Below are 16886 nucleotides of genomic sequence, written 5' to 3'. Positions count from 1 at the left end.
TTATACCGGGGGCATTTTTATTGGGTGTTCCATTCAACCGATTGTTCCATTATTATCCTCAAAGTATTAATGTTGCCTATGCAGGAGGATTCTAGTCTAAAGCCTGTTTGATTAGCCTGAAATTCAACATTGTTTAATCTTTTCAGTTTGATGGTCGTGAAAATTTTATATAGGGCGGTAAGCAAAGTTATTCGATTCCTCTCCATTTGCACAGTCTGAGGTTGCCCTTTTTTGAAAGCTTAACCCTGGAAGATCACACCTATTTTTTTTTTAATAAACCGCAAGAAATAAAAAAAAAGTAAATATTTTATGATTTTCAGAGACTCTCTAATCACTATTGAATACATAGGAATAATTAAATCAATAATTTTATTTTCTCTCTCTTAATTGTAGTAACACAAAAGAAAAAAATATTAAAAATACCTAAAAATAATTAAAAAACATTTTCTAAAAAACCGGAAACATAATTCAAAATATTTTAATTTAATTTAACAACAAAATGGTCTTTCTAACTAAAATAATGTATTGTTGTGATCTTACTTTTGAAATCTAATGATGTTCTCAGATGTAATTTATGTTGTTCTGAAGCTATTTCCTTGTGGCATTTTTATAATTACGTATTTTTTATGGGAAATAAGCCACAATTTTACTAAAAAATGAATTTATTAACGTTTCGAAGCCCAAATCGGGTTTCGTTGTCAAAATACAAAATACTATTAAAATAAAACAAACATGTTGCTAAGTAAAAAAATTCTTCTAATAATTTATTTAATCTGACTCATTTATATTGGCAATTCAGACGTATATTATACATTTTAAAGTAGAAGACTTTAAAATGATATTTACTATGGAATCTCTAACGCGAGAATTTTACTGTCATCGTTGCATTTGGTTGTCTTTTTAAAGACAGATCACATGCTATGATTTTTTTGCGACGGATATTCTTGAGTTGGGATTGATTTCATGTAATCGAATGAACGATCTTTTAGTAAAGTCGTCCCAGGAACGCAACTCATAAATATTGGCGATATCATTTTAAAGTCTTCTACTTTAAAATGTATAATATACGTCTGAATTGCCAATATAAATGAGTCAGATTAAATAAATTATTAGAAGAATTTTTTTACTTAGCAACATGTTTGTTTTATTTTAATAGTATTTTGTATTTTGACAACGAAACCCGATTTGGGCTTCGAAACGTTAATAAATTCATTTTTTAGTAAAATTGTGGCTTATTTCCCATAAAAAAATACGTAATGTAATTTATATATATTATCTATATAATTATCTCATTAATCAAACAGATCAAATACCAATATAGTGTCAATCTCAGGGCTAAATTATAATATCAATTACTTACTTTCGTGGCTTCAAAGTATTTCTCAGTGGATTCCTAATCGGGATAGATAAAAGAGAGTAAAATAATACACACATACGGATTTCAATTAGAAATTATAAAAATCGTTTATTTTATCTAAATGGCAATAACTGCTTAATATTTCTTATATCTTATCTTTCTATCTTTATTTAATACAACAGTTACAAAAAATGGGAATCTTATTTCTTTTTGTCTCCAAATTTATTTTATTTATAATGAACTATTATGATTTATCAGTAACAAATTGATTTAGGTTTGATAAAATTTTTTTAATAGTGATTGTGTGGCTCAATTTTCAATGTGGTATTTAATACACAAACCATACATTCATGTCATAACAAATTAGACTGACCTTTACTGATGATTTGACAATGTCTTCACGCAAAACACGTTTCCTATTGGCTTGGGTTGCGATCTAACGACTCGTCCAAGTCTTCCAGTAATGCCTCTGTTCCTTTGAAAACTACGCCTCGTACAGCACTCGTTCCTGCCTTCTCCTGATGCCGTGTTCTACCTTTTTCAAACACTGCAACAAAACCGGGATACTCTAGACTCAAGGAGTTATATACTATCTCGACTCTGTCTATCACTCGTTCCACGATATCTTACTTTTTATTTTTTAAAGACAAAACTAACGAACCCGGCGTTTTCACTTTTTTGTACACTCTTCTCGAAGACTGAACTTCGCCTCTCGATCGCTCAAAACACACTGACTCTCATTGCTCATTCATTCTCCTCCTTCCAAAATACCCCTTCCAGCATTCAAAAATCAACCAATCCCAAGCAACTTTCAATTATCCGTATTTACCAACACAAACTTTCCTTTTTCTAAATATCTTAATGGATTTCAAGAAAAAATAATATTCCCCATTTCAATTTTACTTTCCACATTAATCCTCTTTACAAATTTAATAACCTATTATCTTATTTACTAGAATATGAGTTATCGGTGGTTATTGACAACCTTTCCACGAACACTTTCTTTTTAAACATCACTCTAATTGTTTACTTGAGTCGTATTGTTCCTGGGGTTCGTAAACACTTCTCCGAAACACTTTCTTAAAAACTACCTATACAAAATTTGTTTTTTACAGGGTGTTCCAAATTTACATGCCCGCGGTCGAGAAAAACGAAAACCTTTATTTTTATTTGAATTTTAAATATAACTATAGACTTTTATTTCTTATGTCAAATAGGAATATAACAGTATATTGCATGTCGTTATAAAAAAAAACAAAGTTATTAACATTTATAAATCAAAGAACTTTTTATGATTTACAACGTTAATTATTTGAACAATTTTTCTCTAAAATGTATGAGAATCCTTTGATAGGCAAAAAATTATTTTTTCACTTTTTATGATTGTTAAAAGAACAAATAGTCTAAGATCCGAATATAGGTCGATCTGTACCCATCTGCTTGCTGGATGAAACATTTTTTTTTTATTAAATTTCATACATAAATATTTCTAGCATGAGGGATTGGGGTTGAAATCAATATTTCAAGCATACCCAATTTGCAAATAAAAGGGCAATAACCTTTCCGTATTCGGCCGATTACGATTCTGATAACTGTCAGATTTAACTAAAATGTCATGCAATGATTCCCTACATTCTTAAAATCATATATGACGTCAAAATTAATGACACACTGAAAGGCTGAGAAGAACCTTAGATTTTAGTCATATCATAATATAGTTATGTAATAGGTAAATCATTTTGTTCCGATATAGCGCCATCTACCAACAACTAGAACAAATGTTTTAAATGTCTATAATCACGGACGTACCTTTTTTCTGTCACTTGAGACACAATGAAAAAAACCTCTGGGAAGCACCATAACACTGAACCAAAAAAGTACGTAAATATAATGAAAAAAACATTGTTTCAAAAACGGTGAGCATTAATTTTCGTCCAAAGATCAGTATCATTGGTCCAATGTAAGTAGATACATTAACTAATGCTCAAAAACATTAACCAATAAAAAGTTCGTTAATATTACGAATTGGATACATTAACCCAAAGAATGATGTTCGTTAGATTAACGAATTAGTTCATTAATTCTATGAACATTAGTTTTTAATTTGATGAATTAGTACGTATATTCAATGTACTTTCTAGTTAAAAATCAATGTATCGGTACATTGATACAGTGAAATATATGCATTATATTAATGAATGTAATTATTGAATTAAAAACTATTTTACATTGTTTGGTCGTATGAGTACGTAGATATAGGTACACGACGTTTACATTGATTCAGTGTGTTAAAACATCGAAATGATCAAATGTGGTTACTGTCAAGCCATAAATAGGAAACGGAAAGTAGGAAATAGAGTTGATGAAAATAATGTTCAAAATAAGTTTTAGAAGTTTTAATATAAGTATAAACAGGTACACTGAGTAACATACAAATAGTTAATAAGTAAACAAAGTGACGACTTACAATCTACATAAGTATTACAAATAATATAGGTTGAAGCGACGATTTTTTGCAGATTTTCAAATTATAATTAAGTATCTATAAGTTTAAAGAAAAAAAACATATATTTTTAATTAATACACAACTTTTTATAATTTAATTTGGAAAAAACTGAATAACTAAATATATGTAGCAGAAATTGATTCTTCTTATTTAATACAAAAATCAAACAGGATGAAAATATCTAAAAAGTTCTGAAACTTCAGTAAATTTTTGTTTCTCTATAAGTATATTGAATATTGTAAGAATATAACTTGTGTAATTTTTTAATAATAATGAACAATATAAAAAATTATAAATATCTAGAATCAATATTTATTGCAGATAATTTCAGACTTATTTGTTATTAGATTATCTAAACTATTTTTCTGGATTTGCTTTCAAAGCTTCAGATTTTATATGGACTTTTGAAAAAGAGCAATATGTAATATTTAATAAAATTCCAGAGAACTGAATTTCTGACGTGGAAGGAAAATCCAGATTAAATAAATAAAAAATGTGTACCTACTATCGTCAAAATATACACATATCCCTCTGGCAGTAATTAATGGTTGAATGTCATTTTTCTTTGATCTCAAAAATATAATATGGTCTTACACTTCCTGATGTATAAGAATGATTCCTGGGAATCTTTGATGGTATATTGTATTATATTTGTTTGCCCATTAAGATCTTTTTTAACCCTTTTATTAGTTGGCACAAAATATCCTTGCAGAACCCAAAGGAGAACTGCATGTTTTCCATCGACAATTAATGTAGGTACATAGTTGTATTTTTGGGTGCCCTTTTTATTACAGAAATATTTTAATTTATCCTGAAAAAAATTTATTTTGATACTACCGACTGCAACTGCAGGAGTTAATAATATTTTTCAATTATTTGCGGTTTAATCACATAAAGATTTAATTTATTAATCTTTTATAGGATTATACCATTTAGAAATATTTTCAAATGGTTCCTATTGTCTTTTACCTAAGTGTCGCATTAGCTTTTCAAAGAATTTACAGAGAACAAAAATTAATTATTACTAGGTAAGTAGGATTGAATAATGAAATATTTACCTTCCGTAATGTCTTCATGGGTAGCCTTTTCAAATAAAATTTATTTGCTTTTCCTTGATATGACTTTCACACTAAAGAAAGGAAATAATTCTTTCGAAATTGATGTCCCTTCCATCAATAAGTCAATGTCCATTTCCAAATGCCACTCCATATTAATCTGCTATCAATCTGCAAAAGTAAAAATAGAAATACAACTTTTTTTACAGAAATCCAACTTAATAATTTAATAATTGTTAACAATATATGTAAATACATACCTTAGATAAATCAACCAAATCGCAGAACTTTTCTTCTCTATTAATGTGGTCTGTGCACGTTGAACAGACAAATTACTAGTGCCAAACCAGTCTTAGGAGTCTGCAGGGTTGATTCACTGTTATCACGTGAGTTTTTCGCACCAATAGAAACACTTATAACATTTCAAAAAATGTACAGGTTTATGTACAAGATTATTGCTACAATGTATTGATCATTGATTCAGGTACATTACATTAAAACAATGATCTCGCTTCATTAAATTGATGTACTTTTACATCGGTTCGGTTTACTTTAACAGAATTATATTTTATCTTAAACATTAAATCAAGAAATGCGTTCATTGATTCAATAAACGAGGTCATAATTTGAAGAACACTGTACATTAATGCAACGTTTTATATTCATTAATTTAACCGCATAATCTCGATGTATAGTTTCATATATACAATGAACAAATTATTAGTATTATGAAAAAAGTCATTGGATCGATAAAACGATTCATTGAATTAATGATTCTATTCAATATTTTTTAATGAATAGAATTACATTGTAATAATGAATATGGTCATTACTTAATGACTACGTGTTTACTGTATTAACAAAATTTTCATTGAATCAATGTAAAAAAAGTCAATGATTGGCCTTCATTGGTACTATGTACAATATTTTTTTTAGTGAATACATCAAAATTATGTTGTAGTCTCATATTTTCTGAACATTTTATTTTTTTATTTTTTCTGATATCTCTAATAACAAAGAAACTAGACAGTTTTACTCTTTAACCCTCGTAAGGAGGTGCAGGTGCACCCCAGACCTCGTTTTTCTCACCTATCTTTTTTAATAAATTTTTTTGATTTTTGTCCATTTTTTATTCCTATTAAATTCAATTCTAAACGTATTCCACCCATTACAGCATTTAAAACTCTTTATGTTTACATGCTTTTTTGAAAAAAATGACTTTTGGGTGCAAATGATGAAAACATCGTATTCTGAATTGGACGTTTCTGATGTTCCACCTGGAGCTGACAGAGCTACGTGACAAGGTAAGTGTTACTTATGTCAGAGAAAAAAGACCGAAAGTCCTGGCATAATTGTATTGTGTGTAAAAACTGTGTGTTACTCATTCTGTGAAAAATTTCATGTGTTTGTCTTGCGACGTTAATATTTTTTTAAGAAGAAATGAGTACTTTTTTTGTAAAATTATGTTTCGTACTATAATAAATAAGTCATAATTATCTTTCAAATTAATTTCCCCGACGCTTCACATATAAAATAAATGGATATACAGATGGGGTGCAAATGCACCCCGCACCGTTGTTTACGTAAGAATCTAAGCACCGCCTTACGAGGGTTAATATGTGTTTAACTGAGGACATGCGATACGTGAGAAGACAATGTCTTATCATACCACTAAAATGAAATTATTTCCTATAATATAGTGCGTAAGGAACAAAGTTTTCAAAGAAAGAAAATATGTGCAATATACCTTTTACTATTTAAAGAACTTTTACGTAGACACCAAATCCGTACTTACTCTCAAGAAAATTCCACCCCAAAACATCACAGAGCCTCCTTTAAACAATCTCGTCTCTCGTTATGTTGCGCTGTGCATACCGCTCATTTAGTCGACAAATAAATCTTAAAGTGTCGACTAGAATTGTTAACGTTAGGTGCCTTTCTGTTTTTAGAGTTTTGTTAACTGTTTTTTTATTGTTAATTTAGTTTTGTTTCAGTTAAAACACGCCATGTTAAAGAATAAAACCGTCTAATTTCTTTGTTTCTAAAGATATCAGGGACATCAAAAAAACAAAATGTTCACAAAACATAAGACTACAATAAGATTTTGATGTATACCCACACTTATACCTTGTCCTTCCTACAGGGCGTCTCAAACTTATCATAGGAAAAACATTTCTTTTCTTCCACCCGGGATAAGTTCAAAAATAAGTTTGAGTAAACCTTTGTACAACTGTGTAAATACTAAAAAAAATCTAAAATAATAAAAAAGAAATAGCGAAATCCGTTAATCTGTTCACGAAAAAATCAACCATGAAAATGAGCATAATTTTAAGTGATGCATAACTTTTGAAACTACATATTATGGGTATTTGTGATTACGCTTATTGCATTTTTTCGGTTTTGACCTTTGGCTTTTTTTGTAGTAGGTACATATACCTCCTGGTTTTAAGAACAAGCCACTTTTGACTATTAAAAGTGAACATCGACACATAAAACAAGAACCTGGTGGTTTAGCTTGGTTTCTACATAAGATTTTAAAATAAAGCTTTTTCTTGAAATGTCAGAAACGGTTCAAGGCTTACTTGCACCAGAGATATTTTTTTTAATTGGTGGTAATGAAATGGAAAATAATTTAAACTTCTTTTAGGCTGTGTGGGCCGGTTGGGGACACGCCTCCGAGAACCCGAAATTACCTGAGTTGCTGCACAAAAACAATGTCGTGTTTATTGGTCCAAGCGAAAAAGCTATGTGGGCTTTGGGAGATAAGATCGCTTCCTCGTTGGTTGCTCAAACGGCGGAAGTACCTACGCTACCTTGGTCTGGTTCAGGTAAGTCGTTCTTTTTTTTCGATAATATTAATTATATTTTTCAAGGGGCTGTTCAAGTATTACGTAACGCAGGTTGGGGGAGGGGAGGGTCAAAAATCTTCAAAAATTGCGTTACGTAATAGTTAAACGCTCTATTACGGTGCGTTACATAGGGGAGAGCGGGTCAAAAATCGTGTTACGTAATACTTGAACGTTCCCCAATATAGTTTCTTGCGTAATGTCTGATTCACATTATTCCAGTCGAGCGCTGGAATGCTGCTGAAATGATCTGAACCTGCACTGGAATGTACCATTCCAGTGATCAATCTAGTCCATTTGATTGGAATGACGATCTATTTTTCATTCCAGCTCGCTCATTCCAGCACCATTGGAATAGTGTAAACGTTCAATCCAGTGCTTGATTATTGAATTAAAGCGTAAAATTCACAGTTAAATTTTGGTTTTTGCTATTTGTGGGGCTATTTTTGCTGAGTGCTCGTAAATACATAGTCGTCAACTAACTGGAAATTATTTTCTCCCAAAAGAAGAACTTTTCAAATAAAAAATACTAGATTCTTTGTAAAAGGTACATTTCATCATCATCATCAACCCGTACGCGTCCACTGCTGGACATAGGTCTCCCTCAGCTCTTTCCATTCATCTCTATTTTGTGCGGCTTGCATCCAGTTACCGACAACATGTTTCAAATCATCGGCCCATCTGGTTAGTGGGCGTCCTCTGCTCCGTAGTGCTTCTTCTCGCGGCCTCCACTCGACAATACGTTTTGTCCATCGGTTGTCTGGCAATCTGGCGACGTGTCCTGCCCAATTCCACTTAAGCGACGCGATTTTTTCGACAGCGTCTGTTGTTTTTGTTCTACGGCGTATTTCTTCGTTTGGGATTCGGTCTCTCAGGGAGACACCCAACATCTGGCGCTCCATAGCCCTCTGAGTTACGCGAATCTTGTTCAGTACCTTTTTTGTTAGTGTTAATGTTTCGGCTCCATAAGTGAGTACAGGCAACACACATTGGTCAAAGATTTTCCTTTTGAGGCATATGGGCAAGTCCGATTTAAATACATAGTTAAGTTTACCAAACGCTGCCCAGGCTAATCCTATGCGACGTGGGAGTTCGCACGTCTGGTTATCTCGTCCCAACCGAATTTCATGTCCTAAGTACTTATAAGATGTAGTCTGCTCAATATCCATTCCATCAACAACAATATTACGATTTAGCACCAGATTAGTCATTATTTGCGTCTTGTTGATATTAATCTTTAGTCCGACCTCTAAGGAAGCGTAATATAATTTGTTCAACATTATTTAGTCCTGTCGCCAGGGGGGGTACAACGGCCTCGTTAATTCAGATGGACTTACCCAAATTTTTTTTATGTATTTTGACCCGTAGAACACGAATTTTTTGGGTAACAGTTGATCCGGATGTCGATAAGATTGTTATAGACCAAGAACTTGAGGAATCAAATAACAGCGATTTTTGGCAAAACAAAACAATATTTTGTATTTTTTGGGTCATTTTAAGCAAAAAATATTTCTACAAGTTTTTTAGTAGGATGCACAGTTTTCGAGATAAACGCGGTTGAACTTTCAAAAAATCGAAAAACTGCAATTTTTAAACCCGAATAACTTTTGATTAAAAAATAAAATAGCAATTCTGCTTAGCGCCTTTGAAAGTTCAAGTCAAATTATGTCGGTTTTGATTATTTGCATTGCTAAAAATTTATTGTGTTATTGCTAAACAAAGCTACAAACAACTAGTGCGTGAGTGATGTTTCTATGATTTCTCATTTAAAATCGAACGAGTAGGTAGAATAGGTACTAGTGCAATCAAGACTATTTCTACGTTACATGCGTTAAAACGCATGTAAAAGCACGGGAAACCCTACGTGTTTATAGCTTTGTTAAACAATAAAAAAATAAATTTTTACCAATGCAAATAATCAAAACCGATATAATTTGACTTAAACTTTCAAATGCGGTAAGCAGACTTGCTATTTTATTTTTTAATCAAAAGTTATTCGGGTTCAAAAATTGCAATTTTTCGATTTTTTTAAAGTTCAACCGCGTTTATCTCGAAAACTGTGCATCCTACGAAAAAACTTGTAGAAATATTTTTTACTTAAAATGGCCCAAAAAATACAAAATATTGTTTTGTTTTGCCAAAAATCGCTGTTATTTGATTCCTCAAGTTCTTGGTCTATAACAATCTTATCGACATCCGGATCAACTGTTACCCAAAAAATTCGTGTTCTACGGGTCAAAATACATAAAAAAAAACTTGAGTAAGTCCATCTGAATTAACGAGGCCGTTGTACCCCCCCTGGCGACAGGACTAATTATTGCATCATCCATACGATCGGCTATAAGGACAATGTCATCTGCGAATCTCAAATGACTGAGCTTCTCTCCATTTATATTGATACCATATTCGTTTAGATCTGCCTTCTTAAATGTGTGTTCTAAAAGGGTTGTGAACAGCTTTGGTGAAAAGGTACATTTAAAAGTCCCTAAATAGGAGTTATATCACAAAACAGAACATTTTCGGATTAATAAATCCATCATCAGTGTTAAACACCCTAAAATAAATATAACCTATTTAATTAAGAAAAAGTGATGTTGATTAAGGTTGAAAATTATAAGAGGTCATACTTACAATAGCGTGCAGTGTATGCCTGAGCCACCAAAATGTTTTGGGTAAAAACCCTTTATGTGATCAAATTTTTTAGATTTTACTACATATTGTTGTTAATATTGTATGATGTTACAAACATTCCTGGATATTACAAAAGGCAACACAGGAGTCTTCCCACGTGGTTGTAATGTAAAAAGGAATGAAACTTCACATATTGGAGTTGAATGGCCAATGAAGGTGAAGGAACCTTAGAAGGATGTCAAAGACAAACTGTCAATGTAACGTTAGGAACTGTTGTGTATTGTTGTGTATTTAGTTTGGCTAAAGAAATTTTGTTATTATGTGTGAATGAAAATTAGACTAAAAACAGCTTGATGAGACTGAATACTCGAGAGACCTGATATAAATTGCCTGAAAATAAATTAATGAAAAGGAGGAGGTGTGGAGGATCAGGGTGGTTGGATGTGGACGTGGAGATAATCAATAACATTGAATAACGTAGAAAATATAATGGATTTTTAAGCCTGAAAGACATCTGGATCCCTAGAAGCAATATATGTGTAGTTTTTGTACGATATTAAGTTATTGATTAAGAGGGAGGAGTGAAGTGTACAAAGGAAGAAGGTGGGTGACGAAATATATTGTGATATTGGACCATGGATAATGTACGGTGAATTGTGTTACGATTGTTATGATTGAAAAGTTGTCTAATCGATAAGCTATGAGATGAGACTAAAGAAGAGGAAGCCAGCTGGACTAAAGATCAATTCTTAAAAATGTGGTGGTATATGAGGGTTTAGGAAAAAAATTTGGTGAAGTACGAAAGATGAAATCAGAATAAGATATATTAAGAATGTAAAGTAATATGTTGCTTATCCAAAATTTGGATTGGAATAGAAAAGTAGATGATAGTCGTAGTTGATGAAGCAAAGAATATGAGAGAATTGTAGATGCTATGAGTTATGAAAAAAGTTGACGATGTAGGGGTTGGAAATCTCGATTAAAAGATACATGGCGATTACCATAATTGAGACTTCGTTGCTTTTCTTTAACTATTTTTGTCCTCATACAGGTCCAATTTCAGGAAGTTTTTTTTTAAGAAATATGTAACAGTGAGACGTCTTGTGAGAAAGTAGAAGTGTTCTCTCTTCTGCTATGTTCTAAGGAGCGAGAAGCTAGTGATCTACAGGTTCTCCCTATATATGTAGCATCACAATCAGAGCATTGAAATCTGTAGACGCTGCTACGATTCATATAGTTGATAGGGATAGTTGAATCGTAGCGGCGTGTACAGATTACATTGCTCTGATTAATTAAAATGCTCTACATATACAGGGAGAACTTGTAGATCACCAGCTTCTCGGTCCCTAGACTAGAACATGACAAAAGAGAAAACACTTCTACTTTCTCACAACATTTCATACAAAACAAAGATACTCTTAATATCCCAGAAGACGTCTCACTGTTACATAATATTCCTCAAAATATTTTCCTGAAATTGGACCTGTATCAGAACTTAGAAATAGTTAAAGAAAAGCAAAGAAGTCCCAATTGTGTTAATCGCCATGCGTCTGTTCATCGAGATTTCCGACCCCTACATCGTCAACTTTTTTCATAACCCTTATCATCTACAATTCTCTCATCTTCTTTGCTTCATCATCTACAACTATCATCTACTTTTCTATTCCAATCCAAATTTTCGATAAGCAACATATTACTTTACATTCTTAGTATATCTCATTCTGATTTCATCGTTCCACATTCTCATAATTTCACTTCCACTGTACTACATCAAAATTTTTCTTAAGCCTTTATATACCCCCACATTTCTAAGAATTGATCTTCAGTCAAGCCGGCCTCATCTTCCTTAGTCTCATCTCATAGCTTATCGGTTAGACAGCTCTTCAATTATAACAATCACAACACAACGCACCATACATCATCCACGGTCCAATATCAAAATACATTTCGTCACCCACCTTCTTCCTTTATATACTTCACTCCTCCCTCTTAATCAATAACTTAGTATCGTACAAAACATACACACATTGTTTCTAGGGATCCAGGGATCCCTAGATCTAGGGATATTTCAAGCTTAAAAATCCATTATATCTTCTACATTATTGATTATCTCCACATCCGACGACCCTGATCCTCCACACCTCCTCCTTTTCATTCATTTATTTTCAAGCAATTTGATGTCAGGTCTCTCGAGTGCTCAGTCTCGTCAATCTGTTTTTAGTCTCATTTTGATTCACACATAATAACAACATTTCTTTAGCCAAACTAAATACTCCATCTTTCTCAATTTTTGTTGGGTTCACTTACATTTAACAAATTAGATCAAATTATCAGTCATCAAAACACTCACACTAATCAATATCTTAGAATTGTACATTTATGTACACATTAAACAAAATCTCGTTGTCCTAGACGTTTTAATGTATTATAATATATAATCTCTTCTACCGTGAGGTGTCGAGAAATCTGTTTTTACTTCCTAATCATCTCTCTCCAAAGTTTTCTGTTGGATGTCCTTCTCTTGGGTTCCTCCCATGTGAGGTTTCTGCTTTGTAGTGATTTTCCCACAGCATCGTTCCATTGTTGACACGGTCTTCCTTTTCTCCTTGTACCAATTCCCTTTGCTTCCTAAACTACCTTGACTTGTCTACGTGGATCTAACCTATTTAAATGACCAAATAATCTTAGTTGTGATCTTTCTATTGCTTTGTTGGCACTCTCAACATCTAGGTTGTTTCTTATCGTTTCATTTTTTACCTTGTCCATTAGCGTAACTCCTTCTACTCTTTGTAAATACTTCATTTCGGAAGATTGTATCTTGCTCTTCTCCCGTTCAGTTAGCGTCCATGTTTCACTTCCATATAGCAAAGTAGGGAGGTATATTGTCTTATATACAGACACTTTTGTCTTCTTACTAATTTCTCTTTTGCTCATGAAACCTGAATTCAGGGAGTGATATTATAGTCGTGATATTTTAGCAATTCTGTTGTTCAGCTCTTTTTGCATTTTTCCTTTTCCGTTTTAATGTAAAAGACCTTAATAATTTTTCCAAGTTTATTGTGTTCACATTACTGCCGTAACAACTATAAGTAACGCTAACTGTATAACTACCTGTAACCTAAATATCATGTCTTCCTATTCAACTATTTAATCATTGAATATTTCACAGTTTTTTACATTTAGGGTCGAATAATTTTAACCTTAACATATGGATATTCGATACTGTTTTATTTTAAATATCAATATAAACTTTATATTTTTTGGCTGAAGTAACAATACAACAGTTCCTAACGTTACATTGACAGTTTGTTTTTGACATCCTTCTAAGGTTCCTTCACCTTCAGTTGCCATTTAACTCCAATATGTGAGGTTTCATTCCTTTTTATATTACACACACGTGGGAAGAGTCCTGTGTTGTCCTGGGTAATATCCAGAAATATTTGCAATATCGTACAGTATTAACAACAATATGTATGTAGTAAAATCTAAAAAAGTTGATCATTCAACGGGTTTTTACCCAAAACATTTTGGTGGCTCAGGCATGCACGTTATTTTAAGTATGACCTCTTGCAATTTTTTAACCTTAGTCAAAATTTTAAATCACTTTTTTTTTAATTAAATAGGGTATACCTATTTTAGGGTTTTAACACTGATGATGGATTTATTAATCCGAACACGTTCTGTTATGTGATGTAACCCCTATTTGACTATCAAAATATACCTTTTACAAAGGATCTAGTATTTTTGTGATTTATGGTATGTATACAGCCAGCTACAGGAATTTTATTTTCCTCGTGGATTTTTACTTATACCTGGATACTTTCCATATATTCTTAAACAATTTTATATTGCAAAATATGTCTTCCGAATTTGTTTTTCGATAATAGCTGGATATCTTCTCAACTTTTCTTGCCATAATAATATAGTCACTACGCACAAACACGACGAATTATTTTCTCGTTGTAGTTCCGCTATTGCCGATTTATCTATCCCCATTAATTAAACGCGGTCTATTTACATCGCTTTTTGTGCCGAAGGATGTGGGTTCAATTCCAACGATAAAATCAAGAAGTGTTGCTGCTTCGAAGACCTGACAAACTACGTCATAATCTGTCTAGTACAGCTCCTTTACTTTTAGCCGTTCGTGGTCGACGTTAAACTTTAAGTCTGTCATATATGTGTATAATTATTGATACACAATACAGTACAGATAGATGTGCAGAGGAGCTGTCTACGATCAAAATTAGTTATTATACATTAAAAAGAGCAATAATCATACAAATTTCGGTACTTATCGAACATTGCTTTCATATAACCTTGCAACTAGAGGTATTTTATAAGTTCTTAGATAGTCAACTCTTTAAACAAGGATAAAGGCAAGGAGATTGATGATGACAAAAGACACATTGTGGATGCATCCTCTTCTGCAAACCAGGTGGGTGCTTTTTCGATGCGACGTTGGCATTAAAGGATTCTTTATAATGAACACAATAACAAATCACTTGTCGCTTACTTTCTTCACGGTTAAACTCACACTCTTCCGAGAGAGTCATTATCAAAACTTAGCTCCTTCAATTTTCCTCTTTATGATATTTTTTGTGTACCAAATGGAAGATCCAAAAAACCGCTGAAACGTCACCATAGTTTCTAAGAACTTAGTGACTGTAATTTTGTAACTATATTGAGTTGTATCATCGTATTTATTATTTTCTGTGACATTCGAACAATTACAATGATAAAATAGGTAGATAACTGCTAATCAGACAGCTATAATACATTTTGAAGTAACAATTCACATAGATACATTTAATCTTGATAAAGTAACAAAAAGTATAAAAAGCCACATATTTTTATGACCTACTACACTTATCACTTTTACTGTAGGTAAAAATCTGGCTAATTAACTTAAAAACATAATATATTAGGAGGATATTACTACGGTATAGAAAACCAGATCGTATTAAGATAAATTATATAAATAAAATACCCCTTATTAAATATTAAAACCGTATATTTGTAAGCATTCTTTTTTAAATACAATGAAAAGCTTTTGTTTAAAATATGTATAATTATAACGTTAAAACCTGATTTGATGCATTTTCTCACATTACTCCTTGTAAAAAATAGCGAGCTACATAAAATATTCATTAAATTAACCTAACATACAAAAACGTAATAAATGTATATCATTGCTTTTCTTTGTTTTAATTCTTAAAGTAAAATTGTGGTGTGAATTATTCCACAGAATAAAGTAACCAAGTTATATTGTTTCTTATATAGGTAGAGAGGTGTGACTTAATTTTTGAACCTTTTCCTCCTTTTAATACCTTAATGTTTAGGTACTAGTACACTTTATTTATTTATTAAGCGCAACAGGCCTTGTAGGCCTAGGGCTAAAATGTTTACATTTCTGATTACATAAATAATATAATAAATAACTTAATATAACTTACATAACTTATAAAACTTATACATTTTATTTAATTACACTTCAGTCTTTTTATACACTCCTTCGCCACATCTCTCCATCTCCTCCTGTCCAATGCTAGTTCTTTCCATCTCTCAAAGTTACTTTTCTTCAAGTCTTCATACACACTGTCCTTCCATCTTTTCCTTGGCCTGCCTTTCCTCCTCTTTTGTATTGGTCTTCGTGAGAGTACCATTTTTGGCATTCGTTTACTTCCCATTCTCTCGATGTGCCCCAAGTATCGTATTCTCTGTGCTTTGATCGTCGTGATCGTTGGCTCTTGATATAGTTCTTCCAATTCTTTATTGGTTCTTCTTCTCCAGTGACCTTCTATTTTCACACCTCCATATATTGCTCTTTGCATTTTTCTCTCCCATCTTTCTAAAAGGTCTGTTTCTGACTTTTTGAGCACCCATGTTTCGCATGCGTATGTTACTGTAGGTCTGATAACTGTCTTATAAATTCTTATTTTTGTTTTTCTTGATACGTATTTGGATTTCAATAATGTGCGTAATGCTCCATATTTTTTATTTCCGTTAGCTATTCTTGCCTTTATCTCCCCTTCTTCATGACCATTTTCATCTATTTTGGCTCCCAGGTAAATAATTTCTTTGGCTCTTTTGAACGAGTATGTTTTTTCTCCATCTATTTGTACTATGATGTTTCTCTTTTTCTTTTTGGATCTCTCCCATTATCATATACTTTGTCTTTTCTTCATTTATTTTAAGTCCGAATTCTTTGGCTTCTGTTATTATGTTTTTCATTAACTTTTGTAGTTCTTTTTTGCTTGTTGCTAATAGCGTCAGATCATCTGCAAATGCTATGCATTGGTGGCCGTTTTTAAATATCGTTTCTTCCATGTTTATTCTGCTTTTCCTGATTATTCCTTCCAATGTTAGATTGAATGCCGTTGTTGATAGTGGGTCTCCTTGTCGTAATCCTTCCTTGGTTTCAAACTTTTTGGATGTATACCCTTTCCAAGCTATTTCGTTTGTTGTGTTTTCCATCGTCATCTTTATCATCC

The 16886-nt window shown here is 32.2% G+C and overlaps 1 protein-coding gene across 5 annotated transcripts in view; it reads left to right on the top strand.

The window, feature by feature from the left end:
- LOC126883135 (acetyl-CoA carboxylase) overlaps positions 1-16886 on the top strand; it is a 465330-nt gene that overhangs the window by 315807 nt on the left and 132637 nt on the right. For all 5 annotated transcript variants that reach the window (XM_050648387.1, XM_050648384.1, XM_050648388.1 and 2 more), the window contains one exon: positions 7566-7746. In XM_050648387.1, the coding sequence (XP_050504344.1) occupies positions 7566-7746 (181 nt within the window). The remainder of the gene's footprint in view (positions 1-7565; positions 7747-16886) is intronic.

The sequence above is a fragment of the Diabrotica virgifera genome, chromosome 4 (genome assembly GCF_917563875.1).
Source record: "Diabrotica virgifera virgifera chromosome 4, PGI_DIABVI_V3a".
In the NCBI taxonomy this organism is placed as follows: domain Eukaryota; kingdom Metazoa; phylum Arthropoda; class Insecta; order Coleoptera; family Chrysomelidae; genus Diabrotica; species Diabrotica virgifera.
Note: the sequence above shows the minus strand (reverse complement) of the source record. Positions and strands in the feature narration are given on the sequence as shown.